The sequence below is a fragment of the Phyllostomus discolor genome, chromosome 2 (genome assembly GCF_004126475.2).
Source record: "Phyllostomus discolor isolate MPI-MPIP mPhyDis1 chromosome 2, mPhyDis1.pri.v3, whole genome shotgun sequence".
In the NCBI taxonomy this organism is placed as follows: Eukaryota; Metazoa; Chordata; class Mammalia; order Chiroptera; family Phyllostomidae; genus Phyllostomus; species Phyllostomus discolor.
Window position 1 is genome coordinate 165,363,005 of NC_040904.2, and position 17,008 is coordinate 165,380,012.

Here is a 17,008-nt window from a genome sequence, read left to right on the forward strand (position 1 = left end):
GCCATACTAAGGGTTTTTATCACATGCCTGCCCCTGACTCCTGGAGTTTTGTGGGCCAAGGAAGAGTCCCATCCCAGCTCCATCCAGCTTCCCTCACCAATAACCCAGAGCTTCTGAGTTTGTCCTTATGAATTGAACCTACTTATTTGCCTGTCGCCCATATGATTATATGAGACTATTCTTTCGGGAAACTTTATGGAGTTCTCTCCTTCCAGTGATACATGAAAGTTCAAAGAGAGTGTCACAAACGCTGCAGGAGATCTACAGCAGCGAGTGGGACGGTCATGAGGAGCTGAAGACCATCGTAGGGGTAAGAGTGTTCTGGGCCTTAGAACTCTTCACAACTCCCCCCTGCCCTCATTTCAGTTTCACCTTAGCTTCTCCATCCAAGCAGACAGACAGCAAAGCAGCCAGTTCACATTGCTCGTTTGTGTATCCCAGTCACAGGTGACAGGAAAATGCTGCAACTCTAAGGTAAAAACAGGTTTTCCCTAATCTGTGGACTACTCTGTTTTTGACCTTCTTCCCCTTTTTAAAACCTTACAGGTGTTTTACGTACATAAAATCTGACTGGTTGTTTTTGAAAACTAACTCATGCTGTTATTTACTTCCAAACTTCCCTATCTTTCACGCACTAGAATCCAAGACTCTGACCATCTGTTCCTGTTCTTAATCCCTGAATGTATGCGCAATCACTTGTAGGGCAATTCCTTGGGGAAGGGCTGTTTCTTCATCTGATTCTTCCCGGTGCTCAAAAAAGGAAGCTATTGCAGGAAGACTTTGGGTGTTTCCCTGGTATGCAGGTGTTGAGCGGTGGGGCCCTCACCACTCCCCTTCACCTCTGCCCCACAGAATAACGACCTCCTATGGGAAGACTATGAAGAGAAACTAGCTGACCAGGCTTTGAGGACCATGGAAAACTATGTCGCCCAGTTTGGAGAAATAAAGGTACTCACCCGATTTACAGAATCAAGGATGGATTATGAGTGGCCCATGAAGTTAGAGACCATACTGGGTTAAACTTGTAAGTAGGGTTAGGACCCCCGGTTAGGAATGAAGTTGAGTAGGTTAGGAGAAGGGTTAACGTTGAGGGTTAGTTAGACAGGAGGTTAGGGTGAAGGATTAGAGGTAGTATGAAGGTTATGTTTAGACTTAAGATTTCAGTGAACTAGATTTGGGCTGGTTTTGAATTAGATCCAGGCCAGAGCATCCCTTTTAGTTGTTTGAAACAGCTGATGGGACCAGAAGAGGTTTATGTAGAGAAGCGGAAGGAGTTGAAATAGTTATCTTCAAATACTTGAAAGTCTGGTAGGCTAAAGAGGAACTGAACCTGTTCTAAACAGTTCCAGAAAGCGGAATTAGAATTCATTTATTTCATAAGATAGTGGGTTCTCTATTCTGTGTTCAAACAGAAGTCATACCACTTTTTTAAAAGATGTTTATTGATTTTAGAGGGAGAGGAAGTGGGAGAGAGAGAAACACTGATTGGTTGGTTGCCTTCTGGTATGTGCCTTGACTGGGGATCGAACACACAACCTTTTGGTCTATGGGACTACGCTCCAACCACCTGAGCCACACTCAAACTACTTCTTATTTTGGCTGTTGTACAGAAGGTTCATGTATTGCATAGGACATTGGACCAGATAATTGCCAAGATCCTTTCAAATTCAGTGATTGAAAGAATGAGATGGGGGTCAATAACATAGTTTACTTCTCCCTGGTATAATTTGTAGTTTGGATGAGATTGAGTAGACTTTCTCTCAGTGCTTGTAATGTTTTTGTGGTGCTTTAGGATTTTCAAAGCACTGTATATTCAGCATTGGATCTGTAAAATAATACCAAAAGACAGGTGAGGCTACTGAGGCTTCAGAAGAGATGGACCCTGCCCTAGGTCACAAGGCTAGGAAGTGGCAGTGTTAGGAGTAAGACCCCAAACTCCTCTACCTTTCAGTTTCATAGGATTCTCAAGACCGTTTATCCTAGAGGCTAAAATAGTTTTAGCGAGTTCATAGCAAATATTAATATTTAATGGCAAGCTTACAAGTGCTTTGTCGAATTGCCCTTTATTCTCTCTCTCCCTGAGAATCCCCGTTCTTTCCAGATAGTGAGAGAGATCCCTTGGGCACAAAACCCCAGTAGAACATGAAATTTGACGGTAGGACCCAGGAATCTTGCCTCTCTGTTTGATACTCTGTTGCTGACCGCCTGGCCACTGAAGAGTATCAGGGCCCTTTCTCATGACTCTGGGTTAGGAAAGAATTGCCAAGCGGGGTCGGAAACTCGTGGACTACGACAGTGCCCGACACCACCTGGAGGCAGTGCAGAATGCCAAGAAGAAGGATGAGGCCAAGATTGCCAAGGTACAAAAAAAAAATCCTGATAAAATCTTCCTGCCCTCTCTCTCCCCACAATGGTGGCAGGTGGCTGGACCACACTTGGTTTAGGAAGTGATGAATTTAACATCCAAAGTCCTGAAGGAAATCCTGTTTCCTCTGACACCAGTGCTTTACAGAGAGCCAGAAACTCAAGGCTGGGGAGGGCATGGGTCTGAGGGAGGAGAGCCCTGGTTCCGAGTAAGCCTAGTCCCTGAAAAAAAATGCAGAGGATGAAAGAAGTAGGTTCTATCCTGGGGTTGGGGATTGAGAGGAATAGTTGTCTCTTTTACCACGTAGGCAGAGGAAGAATTCAACAAAGCCCAGCTCGTGTTCGAAGATCTGAACCAGGAACTACTAGAGGAGCTACCCGTTCTTTATAATAGGTAATGATTGAGTCCAGGAAAGTGCTGGGCTCCTGGGCCACCGGAGGCCCAGGCAGCCAGCAGCCCAAACATGCCATCTCATGAAAAAAACCATCCCGGTCTAAGAGTGATGTAGCCTCAGCCCAGCTGCTAACCTGCTGTGTAATGTTAGGCAAGCCTCGGTATCTCTCTGGACCCTGGTTTCTTCATCTGCAGTACAGAGATAACCATCCTTGCCCTGCCAGCTTTTCTGGGTTTAAAAACAAGGTGCTCCTTGGATAGCAGAGATCTTGGCAAGTAAATTGCTGTCATCAGGCTTACCACGAGTATCTGGTTCACGCCACAAGGGCGTATTGTTTAAAGCAACCTTGGTTTGTGACCATCCAGATTTACATAGATTAAATTGTGGGATGATTATTTCCATTAATGAAGATGTCTGCTTCACAGCAGAAAAAGTGTTTTAGGTATAACTTTTTTACATTGGAAAAGGAATCTGAGCAGAAATTCTATACAAATCCTATGTTGTTGGTTTTTTTTTTTCACGGCATAAGATATGCTTTAATGCAGTTGTGGCCAGTGTATTTCATATTGTCACTTAATATTAGTCCACATATTATGGAGCCTTTTTAGTAACTACATATATTCTAAAACATTGTATGACTCAATTTAAATACAATTGAAATTTAATAGTTTCTCAAAATGTAAATTTTCCCAATTCATTTCTAGTAGAATCCCATTAGTGTACATACAGCTTCACAGAAGTCCAATATTGCATAATGAGAAAGAATAATTAATTATTGCAATAATTATAATTGCATAGCTTTATATTTTTTTTTTAATTTGCAAAAAACACATTTTCCTTCTTTATGGCCTTATATTTAAATAGCACTTTAAAAATTCTTCAGAGCACTTTTATGTCTGCTTCAGTATCTAAAGAGCCTGAATCAGATAACTTTGTGCAGCTAGAGGTCTGTGATATTGTATTTTGGTGTCATGGGCTGCATGCCTCCTCTGACCTTCCCCTCCTGAGAGTCAAGTGTGCTCCTGGGCTGGCCCTGATAAGTGCAGGTCCCAGAACATCCTGAGTCTTAGGGTGTGGGGTGCCTTTCTCTGAGGATCCCTGTGGTGGCTGGCTTTGACGAAAGCTCCTACCTTGTGTTTTCAAACAAAGACTTCCTTTACCTACCCTTACCCATATGTTTGTTGTTTTGCCTTCTGATAGTCGTATTGGCTGTTATGTGACCATCTTTCAAAACATTTCCAACTTGAAGGATGTCTTCTACAGGGAAATGAGCAAGGTAAGGCACAGCTGGTCAATTTAGACCCCTCAGTGGGTTTTTATGGTCATTATGGAAGTAGTCCTCATTTACATAATCTCATTAAGTATCCAAGTCAGCACCACAGATTTTTACCTTTTTCTCATGATAAAATAATAGCACTTGATTTACTGTGTTGACCATATTAAAGCATAAATGTATATATCAGAGGACCCTTTCCATCACCATTAACAACTGAATAATAGCATCCAAACTTGAACTTCAGATGAATAAAGGGGGTTAGGCCTATGGAAAGAATCACTAAAGTGGGGAACCAAGTTGTGAGACCTCTATCTTTGGTTGCTATGGAGCAGAGAGGGCAGTGTTTAAATTAAACACAAGTCAGTTTCTCTGGTAGTTAGTTGGTTTTGAATAGGGCCACTCCTGTTCAGTGACAGGCAGCCAACAGAACATGATCTCATGGGGTTTTTTCTAGTCCTGAGATTCCAAGACTCTTGGCCATTATTATATATTCACATCCACACCCTGACATGTTCCTCTCCACAGTTACTTTGGCTAAATTATGATTTGCCTAGTTATAATACAATGATTTTTCATTCCTGGGATCACCTGAGAGAAGCTAGAACCTCAAATCAAACATCAAGGACCCCGTTAAGAACACTGCCAGTCTGATGGAAGAGGCAGAACTTAAGAAGGAAGTCAAGGGAGAAGGGATGGTGGGACAGGACCCTGGACACTTAGTGCAAAAGAGATGGGGATGACTTTATAGTTAAGGGTGGGGAGGTTTTCGATTGGCTCACTGTCTGAGCGTAGGGAAGGAATATGTCAGCCTCAAGCTCCGTCTGAGTAAGCATCCCCTTCTCCCTTGCTGGCTCTAGCTGAACCACAATCTCTACGAGGTGATGAGCAAACTGGAGAAGCAACATTCCAACAAAGTCTTTGTGGTGAAGGGACTGTCAAGGTGAGCAACTCCGGAGACTCTTCCCTGGTTCCCTCGCCCTGTGGGCAGACGTGTTCCAGACTCTGATCCCCGGGCCCAGATCCTGGCCTTTCCTTCCTATTTACATGCATGATGTCATTTGTTGTTGCGCCTCTGTATAAACCTTACCCTTTATGAAACATTTCAGCTACAACCAAAGGTATAAAGAATCATACAATAGATAGCCATACACCTACCACCAAATTTAAGAAAACGACTATATTATATATATATAACTGAAGCTCCTAGTATCCCTTCCCCACTCACTTTCCACTACAGGCAGTCACTACCTGAAATTCAGTATCCCCATGCACGTGCATGTCTTTCTGCTGTTACTATATACATGTATACACACAGAAAACATTGTTTCATGGGTTTTTAAATGTTATATAAGTATAACTATACTGTATGTATTCTTTTGCAACTTCTTTTGTTCTCTTAGTATTGTTTATGAGGTTTATTCTTTCTTGTGGCTTTGTGTTGCTAGCTCTGACCTTTTCTTTCCATACTGTTATGTATGGCTAGTTCACAATTTATTCATCTGCTCTCCTGCTAATGGACATTTTGGTTGTTTTCCAGTTTTTGCTATTACAAATAATATTACATTGAACACATTTTACCTTTCTCCTTGTGAATATTATCAAGAGTGTCCATAGGGTGTGTGCAGGGAGTGGCACTGCTGAGTCACAGATCCGTGCATCTGGGCTCCTTTGGCCTTACAAGATGTTGCCATTACCAAAGTGTTCTTCAGAGTGACTGTTTCAGTTTACAGCCCGTCGACAGTAAATGAAAGTCCCCCTTGCTCCATATTCTTGCTACATGTGATGTTAGATTTCTTAATTTTCAAGCTAATGGGTATGAAATAGAGTTTTTTGCAATTTTAATTCACATCTCCACAATTGCTAGTGAGCTTTAATATCTTTTCTTGTTATTAGCAAGTTAAGATTCCTATTTTGTAACTCTCTTGTTTATCCTTTTTTCACATTTTTCATTTGGATTGTTTATTCTTTTAAAAAATTATTTATATGAAGTTTTGGGGGTTTTGTATATTCTAGATATTAATTATCTAATGATATTCATTGCAAAACCCTTTTTCAATCTGTTATGCATTGATTTTCCACTTTTTTTTTTTGTGGTGTCTATTGCCCTCATGCATTCTTTATGCTGGTAAGTGTAAGTAATTCACCGGTCCCTCAGAATGTGATTGCTTTCTTATTCTGAAGCCTTTATTCAGGAAGTTTTACTAAGTTCCTTCTATGTGCAAGATTTTATGCCAAACATTAGGACGCCAAAGATAGGAGATTTGTCCTTTCCCTGAAGTGATTTACAAAGACTTGAAAGGATAGAAAATGTGCACAAGGAGACAAGGAGCAATATGAACTTGCACATACATAGTGCCTGAGACTGCAGAGCCTAATGAGCCCAGTAGGAATCCCAGGGAGGTAGGTAATTGCCAGTGTGCAGATGGTCTGGGGAGGCTTCAAGGCAGTGGTAAGACTGAGCTTGGGACTTGAAGGAAGAATAGGGCTCACATCTGTTGCTCATACTATTCATTTAGCAATTAGTTACAGACTATTAAAAACAACCACTAAATAGCCAAAGTAGACTTCCTACTTTGCTCCAAAAACTCTCCCCTCTTCTCAGTATTGAACACCGTAGTTCTCTCTAATTGTCCGTTCATCTGAAACCTACCATTACTTACATCAAGGTGTCTCAGAACCATGTAGGGAAATCTGGTGTGTACTTGCTGTGTCCCTGGCCTTCTAAACCTATTGAACTCTAGAATTCTAGTACTGGAAAGAACCTTGTATCACTCAGCTTAATGTCATGTCAGAAACTCCCTTAGAAGGGACTTTTTTCTACATCTTTCCCTTCCTATCCATATCTCCCATTCTGGTGCCCAGGACACAACATATAGTTGGTACCTGTCAAGCAGATATTTTGGGGTGGTTCAATAAGTTGGTGGATAGTTCATGGGAGGCACTTACAGAGGCGAGGCATTAAGCTGATACTGGCTATAGAAGCACTTGGCACTGTATCCAACATACTTCATAATGTTACAGTCAGTTTTTGTTATCCATGGTAGTTTTGTTCTATCAAATCAACTCCAACACTGCATTGGTAAATACCGAACCACTGCTGCCAGGGAAAACTCAGGGTTAGGTTCCTGCAAGCCCCTGGTCCCAACATTGTCATCACCTGTTCAGACATAAGCTTGTGTTCTGAGTGTTTCTGCTTAGAGACTCCTTATTTAGTATATATTGTTGATTCGTTAATACTGAACTCACAGCCTCCAGCACTATATCACTCCTGCCTGGATAAAACTCACATAACATACACATTTTCCCTATAAGGCTCATCGCAGTCTTGTTGCTCTTAGCACTATATTGCCTCACTCGGATGCCACTTTAAACAGCAGAAACACTAAGGAGAAGCACAGCAATGTAGACACCATGGCCAAGGGACACATTCACGGTGTGAGAGCTGCAACAAGGGGGTGGAAGTTTTCCTGCTGAGACCTCAGCTGAGAAAGTGCTGTCAGGCACTGATGTTTTACAACTTGCACGTGTCCCCAAATGACCATGAAAGCATCACAAGTATTGATTTGGGGTTACAAGTAAATTTTAGGGGGTTGATGAGTTTGCAGATGCAGAATCCATGAAGATCAATTGTATGTCACCCAGGAGTATTTTCTCTGGAGAAAATTAGTATGTTGCTAGTATGTTGCTAGTTAGTATGTTGCTAGTACTTTCCAGTAGAGACTGGAAATATCTTTATATATTTTTAAATAATCGTGGTTGTGATACAGTCATTTTTCACTTCACTTTATAATGTAAGCATTGTTGCAAATTATACAAACTTTCTAGTATCATTTTAAAGTACTTTATTTTTTTATTATTCTGTTCTATTATTCTATGGCATGCATCGTTTGGAGGTATTTAAAAATACTCAGTAAAACTTCCAGTTTTTAGCTCTTCTGAATGTGAATGTCCTTTATTTTTTAGCAGCAGCAGACGCTCTTTAGTCATCTCTTCCCCAGTTCGAACATCTGCAGTCTCCAGCCCTCTTACCTCACCTACCAGTCCCTCTGCACTTCCCTTGACGAGTGAGAAGGACTCCACCTCAGCAAGTGAAGAAGAGCTAGCATCCGATACAGCCCAGGAAGAAGACAACATTGAGATTAAAGAAGAGCCCTTACCAGACAAGGAAATAGAGGAGAAAGAGGCTGAAACAAGCTCCTCTGAGGGGGAAGAGCCTCTGCCAGCCTGCAATGGCCCCACCCAGGCCCAGCCCTCTTCCACCACTGAGGGTGTGGAGTCCCAGGAGGAAGTTCCCCCTGGGTCCCCAGCTCCATCCCCAGGCACGGCCCCAACCCCTTCAGAGCAGACTTCACCTGTCCCGGAAGTTGTCCTCCGAACCCGAACCTCGAGTGAAGGGTCTGAGCAGTCGAAGAAGAGAGCCCCTGTCCAGAGGACCTCAGCACCCCCTACTAGGCCTCCTCCCCCCAAAGCTGCTCCCAGCCCCAGGACCTCCACAGGGAACACACCCTCCAGTCCCACAGCCTCCGAGCAGGGTTCACCCACCAGCTCCAGGGCCTCCTTGAGGTCTGGGACACCAAGTCCTAGTCCTAGGGCCTCTTTGGAGGTTTCTCTCGATCCACAGCCACCAGAGAAGCCAACAAGAACTCCTGAGGATGGAGAAAAGGAAAACATCGACCACCCAAACCCAGAACTTTGTACTTCCCCCACCGCGATGATCCCTCAGGTGAGAGTGCATCTGATTGAGTCTATTCCTATATAACCTCCATTCAGATCATCTTTACTACAGCCAGGTTGTCCCACAGTCGAGTGGACTTTATGTCATTATATTATAGTCTCAAAGATCCTCTTGATCACCATTTTCTGGTTCTGGGGATTATTTCACATCTTTAGAGCAACTAATTTAGTGACTTGACTCTTAAGATAATTAATTGACTTCTGTGAGGGGCTTATCTCCAATATTTTTATGAGAAGATTTCTACTAATTTTCTTTTTTTGCTCCAAGTCCTGGGAGTTCCAATATAGGGAATCAACAACTGGCATCCTGAGCTTTACCTTTTTAAAAAGGGGGGTGGGGGTTGGGAAGGGGGTCTGACTTCAGTTTGCCCTACTTGTAGCTACAGTAAATAGACCTCAACCAAAATGGCATTAGCAGATCTCCAAAGTATTATTTCTTTGATAAGAAAGACCCGGAAGAAGGAACTCACAGAGGAAGGAAAGTGAAGGAGATGGTCTTTTGAAAGATGAGGATATGGATGAGACAAGAATTGTGTTAAAACGGAAACACAGACCCTCAGAGAGCAACCAGTTCTGTGAAAGATCTGAAAAGTCATATTCCATTTACATTATATGGAAAGGATATCAAAGCGATTTGACTTGTTCTATGAGATTCCCAGGGGCAGAACTAGGAGGCCCTATGTGTAAAGATTTTTTTAAGTACATTTTTGATCAATACAAGGAGAACTTTTAGTAACTGGCTCTGTTAAAAATGATATGGAATAATATTTTTTAAATATAGGGGAAAGGGGATACAAGGGGCTTCTAAAAACCAAAATGGGGTGGACCACATTGACAAATAGTTCTCCTTCCTTAATTCTAAAAGCTAAGACATACGAACATCTTTCAGGTGCATTGTTGAGAGGGTTTTGGTGAGGCATCTGACTAGATGGTACCAAGAGTCATTCATTCATTTATTCCACAATTACTTATTGAGCCCTTACTACGTACCAGGCACTTTCCTAGGAGGTGGGGTAGTAGAGTGAACAAAACCCAAAATTCTCTGCATCTAACACCCTAATGGGGGAGGGGAGAAGATAAACACAAAACAGAATAAACAAGTAAAATTACAATTAGTGGCGATAAAAGATGGAGAAAAATTAAGTAGGGGAAGACACAGGGAGTGGGGGCTGAATTGCGATTTTAAACAGAGTGGCAGAGAAGGTGACTTTAGAGCAATGAAGGAGGCTGGGGCACGAGCCAAGCAGGTATCTGGGAGATTGAGATGTCTGGCACCTGCAGATCATAGCACCCTACTCCTGCCTGTGCCTAACTGACGGCTCCCACCACCTTGGGTGCCTTTTGCCATCTGAGAGGAGTCAACACGGACAAAGGCATCCAGGGTGTAAAGGTGCAGAACTTCCTTCTACATTGTCCTCTTTTACCCACAGGGTTTTTCAGAGTCTGACAAGGCAAGTAAGATGGAAGACGAGGACGAGAACAATAAGCTTATCTCAGCTGAGTCCCCCGAGGTACTAAAATCTAAGTGGACACTATGCCCTAAGACTTGACTCACAGGATGTACTGGAGGTCCTAACAGAGCAATATACAAAACTTTCCCTTGGCTGGTTTCTAGTCTGAGGTAACCATGCTCATTGAGAGAGATGTGGGCATGTGGCTGGTGAGTAAGCACATGGTAGAGGTGGGATTTTGAGGCAAGTGTAGCCACTTCTGACCTTTCTGTACTGAAAAGGGTAACTCTACAGTATGAACAATCCAAAGTTAGTTTAAGTTTGACTTTGGAACATATGACTTTAGTGTGGAGACAGCAACCAAATCACCTTCTGTTTGGCTCTGGTGAATAATAAAACAAATTTTTATTCTGGGAGTAATCTTATTGAAGGGGACATTATGGAGAGCCAAGATGCTGTCTGACTGTTTTGAGGAACAGGCTAGTAACACTGCCCTCCTTTCCCCTGAGGCCACCTCCTTATATTTGAGATTTATTGTGGTTTTTACCTCTGGCCTCTCCTGTGGCATTGCCTTGGTCATCAGCTAAGGAGATATATTTTTCCCATGGAATTAAGCAACTAGAGCATCTTAGATCCTAGCCTATCAGGGTCCTCAGGCTTCCGAAGCCTGTCCTTCAAGATCCATTCACTTCCCTTGTAGATGCATCATAAATCATATTTTTTCTCAAGCAGAATTATGGACTTATCACATATAAAATGGGTAAATAAAAAGATCACTGTGAGAAAATTTGTTCTCACTTAGCATTTGAATTACCTGAGAGAATGGTAACTTTCTGGGAGGTGGTATTACCTTTGAGGTAATGTATGGCTTGGAATAAGAGGAGATAGTAAGAAGGAAAATTTCCTTAAAGGAAAAATCAGAGAATTTCAAGCATCTGTCACATTGATAGAATTTGGTTCTACTTTAAAGGGGTGAATTTTATAGTGTGTGAATTAAACTTCAATTAAAAAGTAAATTCATTCTAAGTTGTAGAGTGCCAAGGGCATCCCCTGGCTTAGCAGCTCCTTGACAGGGCTTCCCACACTTGAGTTCCTATCGCAGAACCTAGAACTTTTCCCAAAGAAACCATCATTCATCCCACTTGCCTCCTAACCGCCACAGGTTAGGCTCATCTCTAAGTGTGAGAGCTGCAGTGTGTTGTTGAGGAGGTCAGTCTAGAAGTGGTGTTCTTAAGACGGTGGTTACGCCCTCACAGACTCCCACAGAGACAGACACACAGATGCATGTCACACATCACGTGGTGTCTGATCACGGAAGCGTCTCTGGAGCCCAGAGACCTGGCCACCTGTCCCAGCAAGTCATTTCACCCTCTGAGTCTTGGTTTCTCGGCCTGTGAAAGAGGATGACAGGAATGAAATGACAGTGTTGTCTGTGGCCCTGTCGTGTAAGGCACAGAAAACCCTTCTAAGTGGAGAGGCTGGGGAGGCTGAGCCACCTCTCACTGGGAGAAATCTTCTTTTTGTAGAGCCCAGGTCTCCAGCTTCATGTCTCTGCAGTCCCAGAAGACAGCAATGTCACAGCGCCTGAGCCTCAAGAAGAGGTAAGGAAGCCAGATACACAGAGACCAGGATAGGATGGGTGGTAAGATTGGTCACTGGGAATGAACAGAGGTTTGGCTACAGACCGGAATCTGCCCTGGGGGCTCTGAGGGGAACTCAGCAGTGAACAGTATCCTCAGGGCAGAGTCAAGCAGGCTGGAGCCCGGGCAACCAAGAGTAAACTGGGACTCTGTTTTTTGGTGCCCATTTCCCAACATTTGGCCTTGAAACTCTTGAACTCTCACAATGGCCCTGTCTCCTAAGTACTTATTTAGTTATATCTGAGCTTATTTCAAAAGGGAGTTAAGATCTACAGAAGGCATACAAAAAGGTAAATGTACATATTGAGTACGCACACAGCAAAATCACTCAGGAGTGTGTTAGTGACAGGGACACAAAATGGAGCTTTGAATTAGGTGACTACAAGAATACATTCGATAAAGTAAACTTACTAAGGATGGATCATGAAATTGGCTCCAGACTTTCTAAACATCCAAGAAGAGAAAAATCTGATCACTTCACCCAGCCCATGATGCCATTCCTTCAGAGAACAACTGTTCCAATACTAAGATGAGAAGGAAATCCCTCCTGCGAATCCTCATGAAGAGACAGCGGAGGATGTCATGAACAATATGTGTAACAAGTCTTGACAATAATCCCAACAGCCGGTGTCACGTCCCTTGGCTGTGCACAACATGCTGTGTAGTTCAACAGGAGCACTTTGAGTTTCTGCCCTTCTTGAGTGGTTGGTGGGAGGGCAGGTGAGTATCTAACGCAATCGTGTTTTCTTTCCAGGTATCTACAATTCAAAGTGAACAGCTCTGAAGAGGAACTGCCAAGACCTGCCCACACTTACACCTCCCAGAGAAACTCCTCAGCTACAGGGCATATAAATAAGTCAGAGGGACTTAAGATTCAACGGTCATTTCTAGATTCTCGAGCCGTATGGGTGCTGATGGTGTCTAAAGACCTAGTCACATTAATGGAGGCTGAGGAGCAGAATTAGGTGAGGGAGGGAGGCAGGCCTGCGAGAAGAGATCGTCAGGCTCAGGGAATATTTAATTCAGATTTTGGCATTGTTAGAACAATTAAGACTTTACATATTAATTAAAGTGGGGCTACAATGACTACAACAAACAAAAGCATCTATAGACAAACATGTAACCACACATACTCAGGGAAAAGGAAACAAATCTTTGATTTACTGCCCATTTTGCAAGACTTACTGTCAAAGGAACATCTTTTCAGATTGTTAAAGTATTCTACGTGTAGATGCTTTGTCTGACACGGAGGCTGTCCCAGCCCAACAGTGTCCTCCACTTGCTCAAGGAAACTGGTTCTGCCCCGAGGCCGGAAAGCCTTAGTCCCGTCCCTGACCTCCTTCTCACCTGAAACCTGGCCATATGCTTTGGTGATGCCAGGGGCCACAGGCTCCCCAGTCTAAGTCCTGTACCACCCCCGCCCCCTATAGTTAATAAGCAAATACCCTTGGAAAGCGGTTACACTTTAGAGCTACGTCTAGTGTTTATAATCTGGTACTTGGTGTAAGTAAGGCTATGAGCAGGATGGGAGAAGACATGGAACTCCAAGTGAAGGGAAAGGATAGAAAGTATAGTAATATTACGGAAATGGCATGGAGTTGGGAATCAAGTACTGGATTCAAGTTCTATCATTTGCTTCTGTGAAAAACATTAAAAACTAACTTCGTAAATCCTGCCACCCTGATAAACACGTACACATGCAAACACTCATTCCTCCATCTTTGCCTTTTTTTATGTCACTAATGAAAGTTTTTGTTTAAGGTTTTGTTTATTTTTAGAGAGGGGGAAGGGAGGAAGAAAGAGGGAGAGAAACATTGTGCCACGCCCCCAACTGAAGACCTGGCTCACAACCCAGGCACGTGCCCTGACTGGGAATTGAACCAGTGGCCTTTTGATTCACTGGCCAGCACTCAGTCCACTGCCGCAAACCAGCCAGGGCTGCTTTTGTTTCTAAGGGTGATAGATGTTACCTTTTCGGTCATTCAGCAAGCATTTATTGAGTACCTGCTCTGAGCCAAGCACTGCACTAGGTACTGGAGAAACGATGATGAGTAGAAAAAGTGAGGACTTTATAGAGACAGAACATTGAGCCTGGAGAAGAATAGGCAGGGTTTCTCAATGTGTTAGGGACACACGATGACTCAAGGTTTAGGGAGTTAGTCTAGGTTAGGCTTGAGAGACTAGAATTTGATGGTGCCGTTCCCTGAAGTGGTGACTACAGGAGGAAGTGCGTTGTATGTGGGTTCTCTGAAGGTGACAAACTGACACAAGTAAGCAATAAAGCACACGTTGAAGGATATTAGGCAGTTCACAGAACTGAAAGAACAGCCAGGCTGCAGAAAGGACAAGAACCAGCCCACGGATGTCTGTAGCAGGAATGTGTGGCAGCTGTCATTGGGAGACTTGGCTTCAGGCAACATGTGCCCCTATGTCCTTTCCAGATCCAGATTCCCTGGAGAAAGAATCTGATTGGCCCAGTTTGGGGGGAAACATGTTAGTGTCTACCATGACAGACTGGTGGTGGGGGTGGTAGTAAGGAGGGTGGATTACAAAGAAGTACAAGGAAACTTTGGGGGTGATAGAAATGTTCTTAATTTTGATCGTGATAATTTGTGGGGTGTATGTATGTGTCAAAATATCAAATTGTATGCCCTGTGTGCAGGTTTTGGGGTATCTCGTGCAAACATGGGACACTAACAAGTTTGAGAACTTGCAGGACTTTCTGGTAGGTGTGTCCATTAGGGAACTGGAAATACGTGTTTGTATTCAGAAGTCATTTTCCTGAGATCTGCTCCTGCTACTCTTTTGTTGTATTTAAAAAACCTTCAGAGGATCTCTTTTGTAATGGAGAGGAGATTGCTACCCTCCCTCTAAAAGGCCTACTGCCTGCAATTTAGTACCTCTCCTAGAAGGCATCCCACTCTTTTGCTGCTGGGAGCAATACTCCAGGGGTATTAGAAGGGTAGGGGAAAGGCTTGGAATACAGGGCCCTAGCTGTCCAAGGTGTGCCCCACCCCCCTCCGTGAGCTGCTAGGAATGCCCTACCCATTCATCCGGCAAAGCCCAGGTCAGGCCTTTTCTCTGCAGGCTTGCACTGACCCTCATCTCCTAGGAAATTGGTTCTCTTTGAGGAGTGTGCCAGAGAGAATTTCTAGGGACTTGGGTGCCAAACCCATTTTCACCGGGGGCCAAGTCAGCCTCACGGTTGCCTTCAAAGAGCCAAATGTAATTTTAGGACTGTATAAATGTAACTGCTCCTTAACAGTTACGTGACAGCTCAACACTGCTGCCGGATAAAACAAGGTGGAGGGCTGGATTTGGCCCTCGGGCCTTGTGTTTGCCACCTGTGACTTCGGGTCTTGTGGAGGAAGACAGACACCCAAGGTAACTGCTCTAACAGGTACAACCAAAGTAGAAAATTGGACCAAACTGTGGAATGGACACTTCATCTGTCCACTGGCTCTACTGGAGGTTTCAGGAAGGCAGGAGAAAGAGCCACTATGTTGGGTATGACAAGTAATTTGGCTTACCTAGGACTGATAGTCCCAGGTAGGAACTAAACTGTTGACCGTGATTTACAGAATGGTAAGTTTTCCAGGGGCAAAAGGCCAGGACTTAGAAGACTTTCATCTTGGCAGCAACACAAGGAGAGGCCAAAAGCCAATAAAATGGAGTGGAGATGAGCATCTCTTTTCCCCTGTCATGAGGCCCCTGGAGGTCTGCTGACAAAAGGATGGCTGCCCCAGTTTCCGAGGTTTAGCAGTTAGTCCCTGGAGGACACTGGCAGCTCACCACCAGGGAAGCTTCATTTGTCATCTGTTTGCATCTCTATGTAGAATTAAGTGCACCCAGTCCCTGCCTTCTAGCAATCTGAAGGACAGTACTGACAGACTAGGTAAGATATCCAAGATATCTAAGATACACCACAGAGCAGGGCGCACACACTGCTTACAGTATTGTTTGTTGTCTGCTAAATTGGTGGTAAACGTGTGTACTGGGTCCTATTTTTCTGCATTTTTACACTTTTAAAGTGAATGGTATGTATCTACAGGGACAAAATCATGTACCAGCAAGACCTCTAAGGTTATAAGAGAACAAAGATGCTTATGAGAGACTATTAACCTTTAAACTGTGAAAGTAACATAGCAAATCAGTAGAGTCAATTCAGCTGATGGCCTCTGAGAGCCTGAGATTCAATTTTCAATACATAAAGGATATGCTATAAGAGAGATTCCAGCCATAATACAAGAAAAATTTCAACCTTTCCTGAAATTCAGGGTCACTTTATCATCAGTAAATGCAGGCAATTGTCAACTTTTGGAATTTAACCCTTAGAATTTGAATTTCTTTTTCTCTCTCTTTTTCAATTTATTGATTTTAGAGAAAAACAGAGAAACAATTTTTTTGTTCCACTTACCCATGCATTCATTGGTTGGTTCTTTTTTAGTTATTATTTCTTACCATTTATCCCCCTTATTCCCTCTTCCACCTTCACCTGCCCCTCCCCATTCCCATTGGTTGATTCTTGTATATTCCTTGAGCAGGGATCAAACCTACAACCTTGGTGTATCCAGACTAGATGCTTTAACCAACTGAGCTACTTTTTTCTTGAATATTCTTTTATCTGAATTACTGGCCCAGCTCACCTTTTCATTAACTTACATAAGTCTTGCCCACGTGTTACTTTCTTTGCCTTTCTTGGAGTGACTTTTCCCACACCTCAGTTTTCTTCTTTTTTCTTTTTAAGGATTTTATTCATTCATTCATTCATCCATTTCTCTTTAGAGAGTGGGGAAGTGAGGGAGAAAGAGGGGGAGAAACATTGATATGAGAGAAACACCGATCGTTGCCTCTCATACTCGCCTGACTGGGGACCGAACCCACACCCCATGCGTGTGCCCTGACCGGGAATCCAGCTGGCGACCTTTCACCCTGTGGGATGACACCCAAGCAACTGAGCCACACTGTCCAGGGTTGGGCTCTCATTTTCACTGATCACTGCTATGCCTTTAAAAATATATTTAAATAAAATGAGTTTCATCAACTTACTCTGTCTCATCCTCAGTTTTACCAACCGAATCACACCTTTAGGAATGAAAGCAACTACCCTTGCTATTTTACGTCTTTGCCTTTTTTCCTCGCACTATG

The 17,008-nt window shown here is 43.3% G+C and overlaps 1 protein-coding gene across 1 annotated transcript in view; it reads left to right on the top strand.

Moving 5' to 3' along the window:
• Nucleotides 1-13,566, top strand: part of BIN2 (bridging integrator 2) — a 28,214-nt gene extending 14,648 nt beyond the window's left edge. Inside the window, exons 4-13 of the mRNA XM_028533402.2 lie at nucleotides 216-310; nucleotides 853-948; nucleotides 2,253-2,360; nucleotides 2,673-2,758; nucleotides 3,960-4,035; nucleotides 4,893-4,975; nucleotides 7,999-8,758; nucleotides 10,200-10,280; nucleotides 11,747-11,821; nucleotides 12,615-13,566. Coding sequence (XP_028389203.1) covers nucleotides 216-310; nucleotides 853-948; nucleotides 2,253-2,360; nucleotides 2,673-2,758; nucleotides 3,960-4,035; nucleotides 4,893-4,975; nucleotides 7,999-8,758; nucleotides 10,200-10,280; nucleotides 11,747-11,821; nucleotides 12,615-12,644 — 1,490 coding nt within the window. The 3' untranslated portion in view covers nucleotides 12,645-13,566. The remainder of the gene's footprint in view (nucleotides 1-215; nucleotides 311-852; nucleotides 949-2,252; nucleotides 2,361-2,672; nucleotides 2,759-3,959; nucleotides 4,036-4,892; nucleotides 4,976-7,998; nucleotides 8,759-10,199; nucleotides 10,281-11,746; nucleotides 11,822-12,614) is intronic.
• Nucleotides 13,567-17,008: the final 3,442 nt, after the last annotated feature.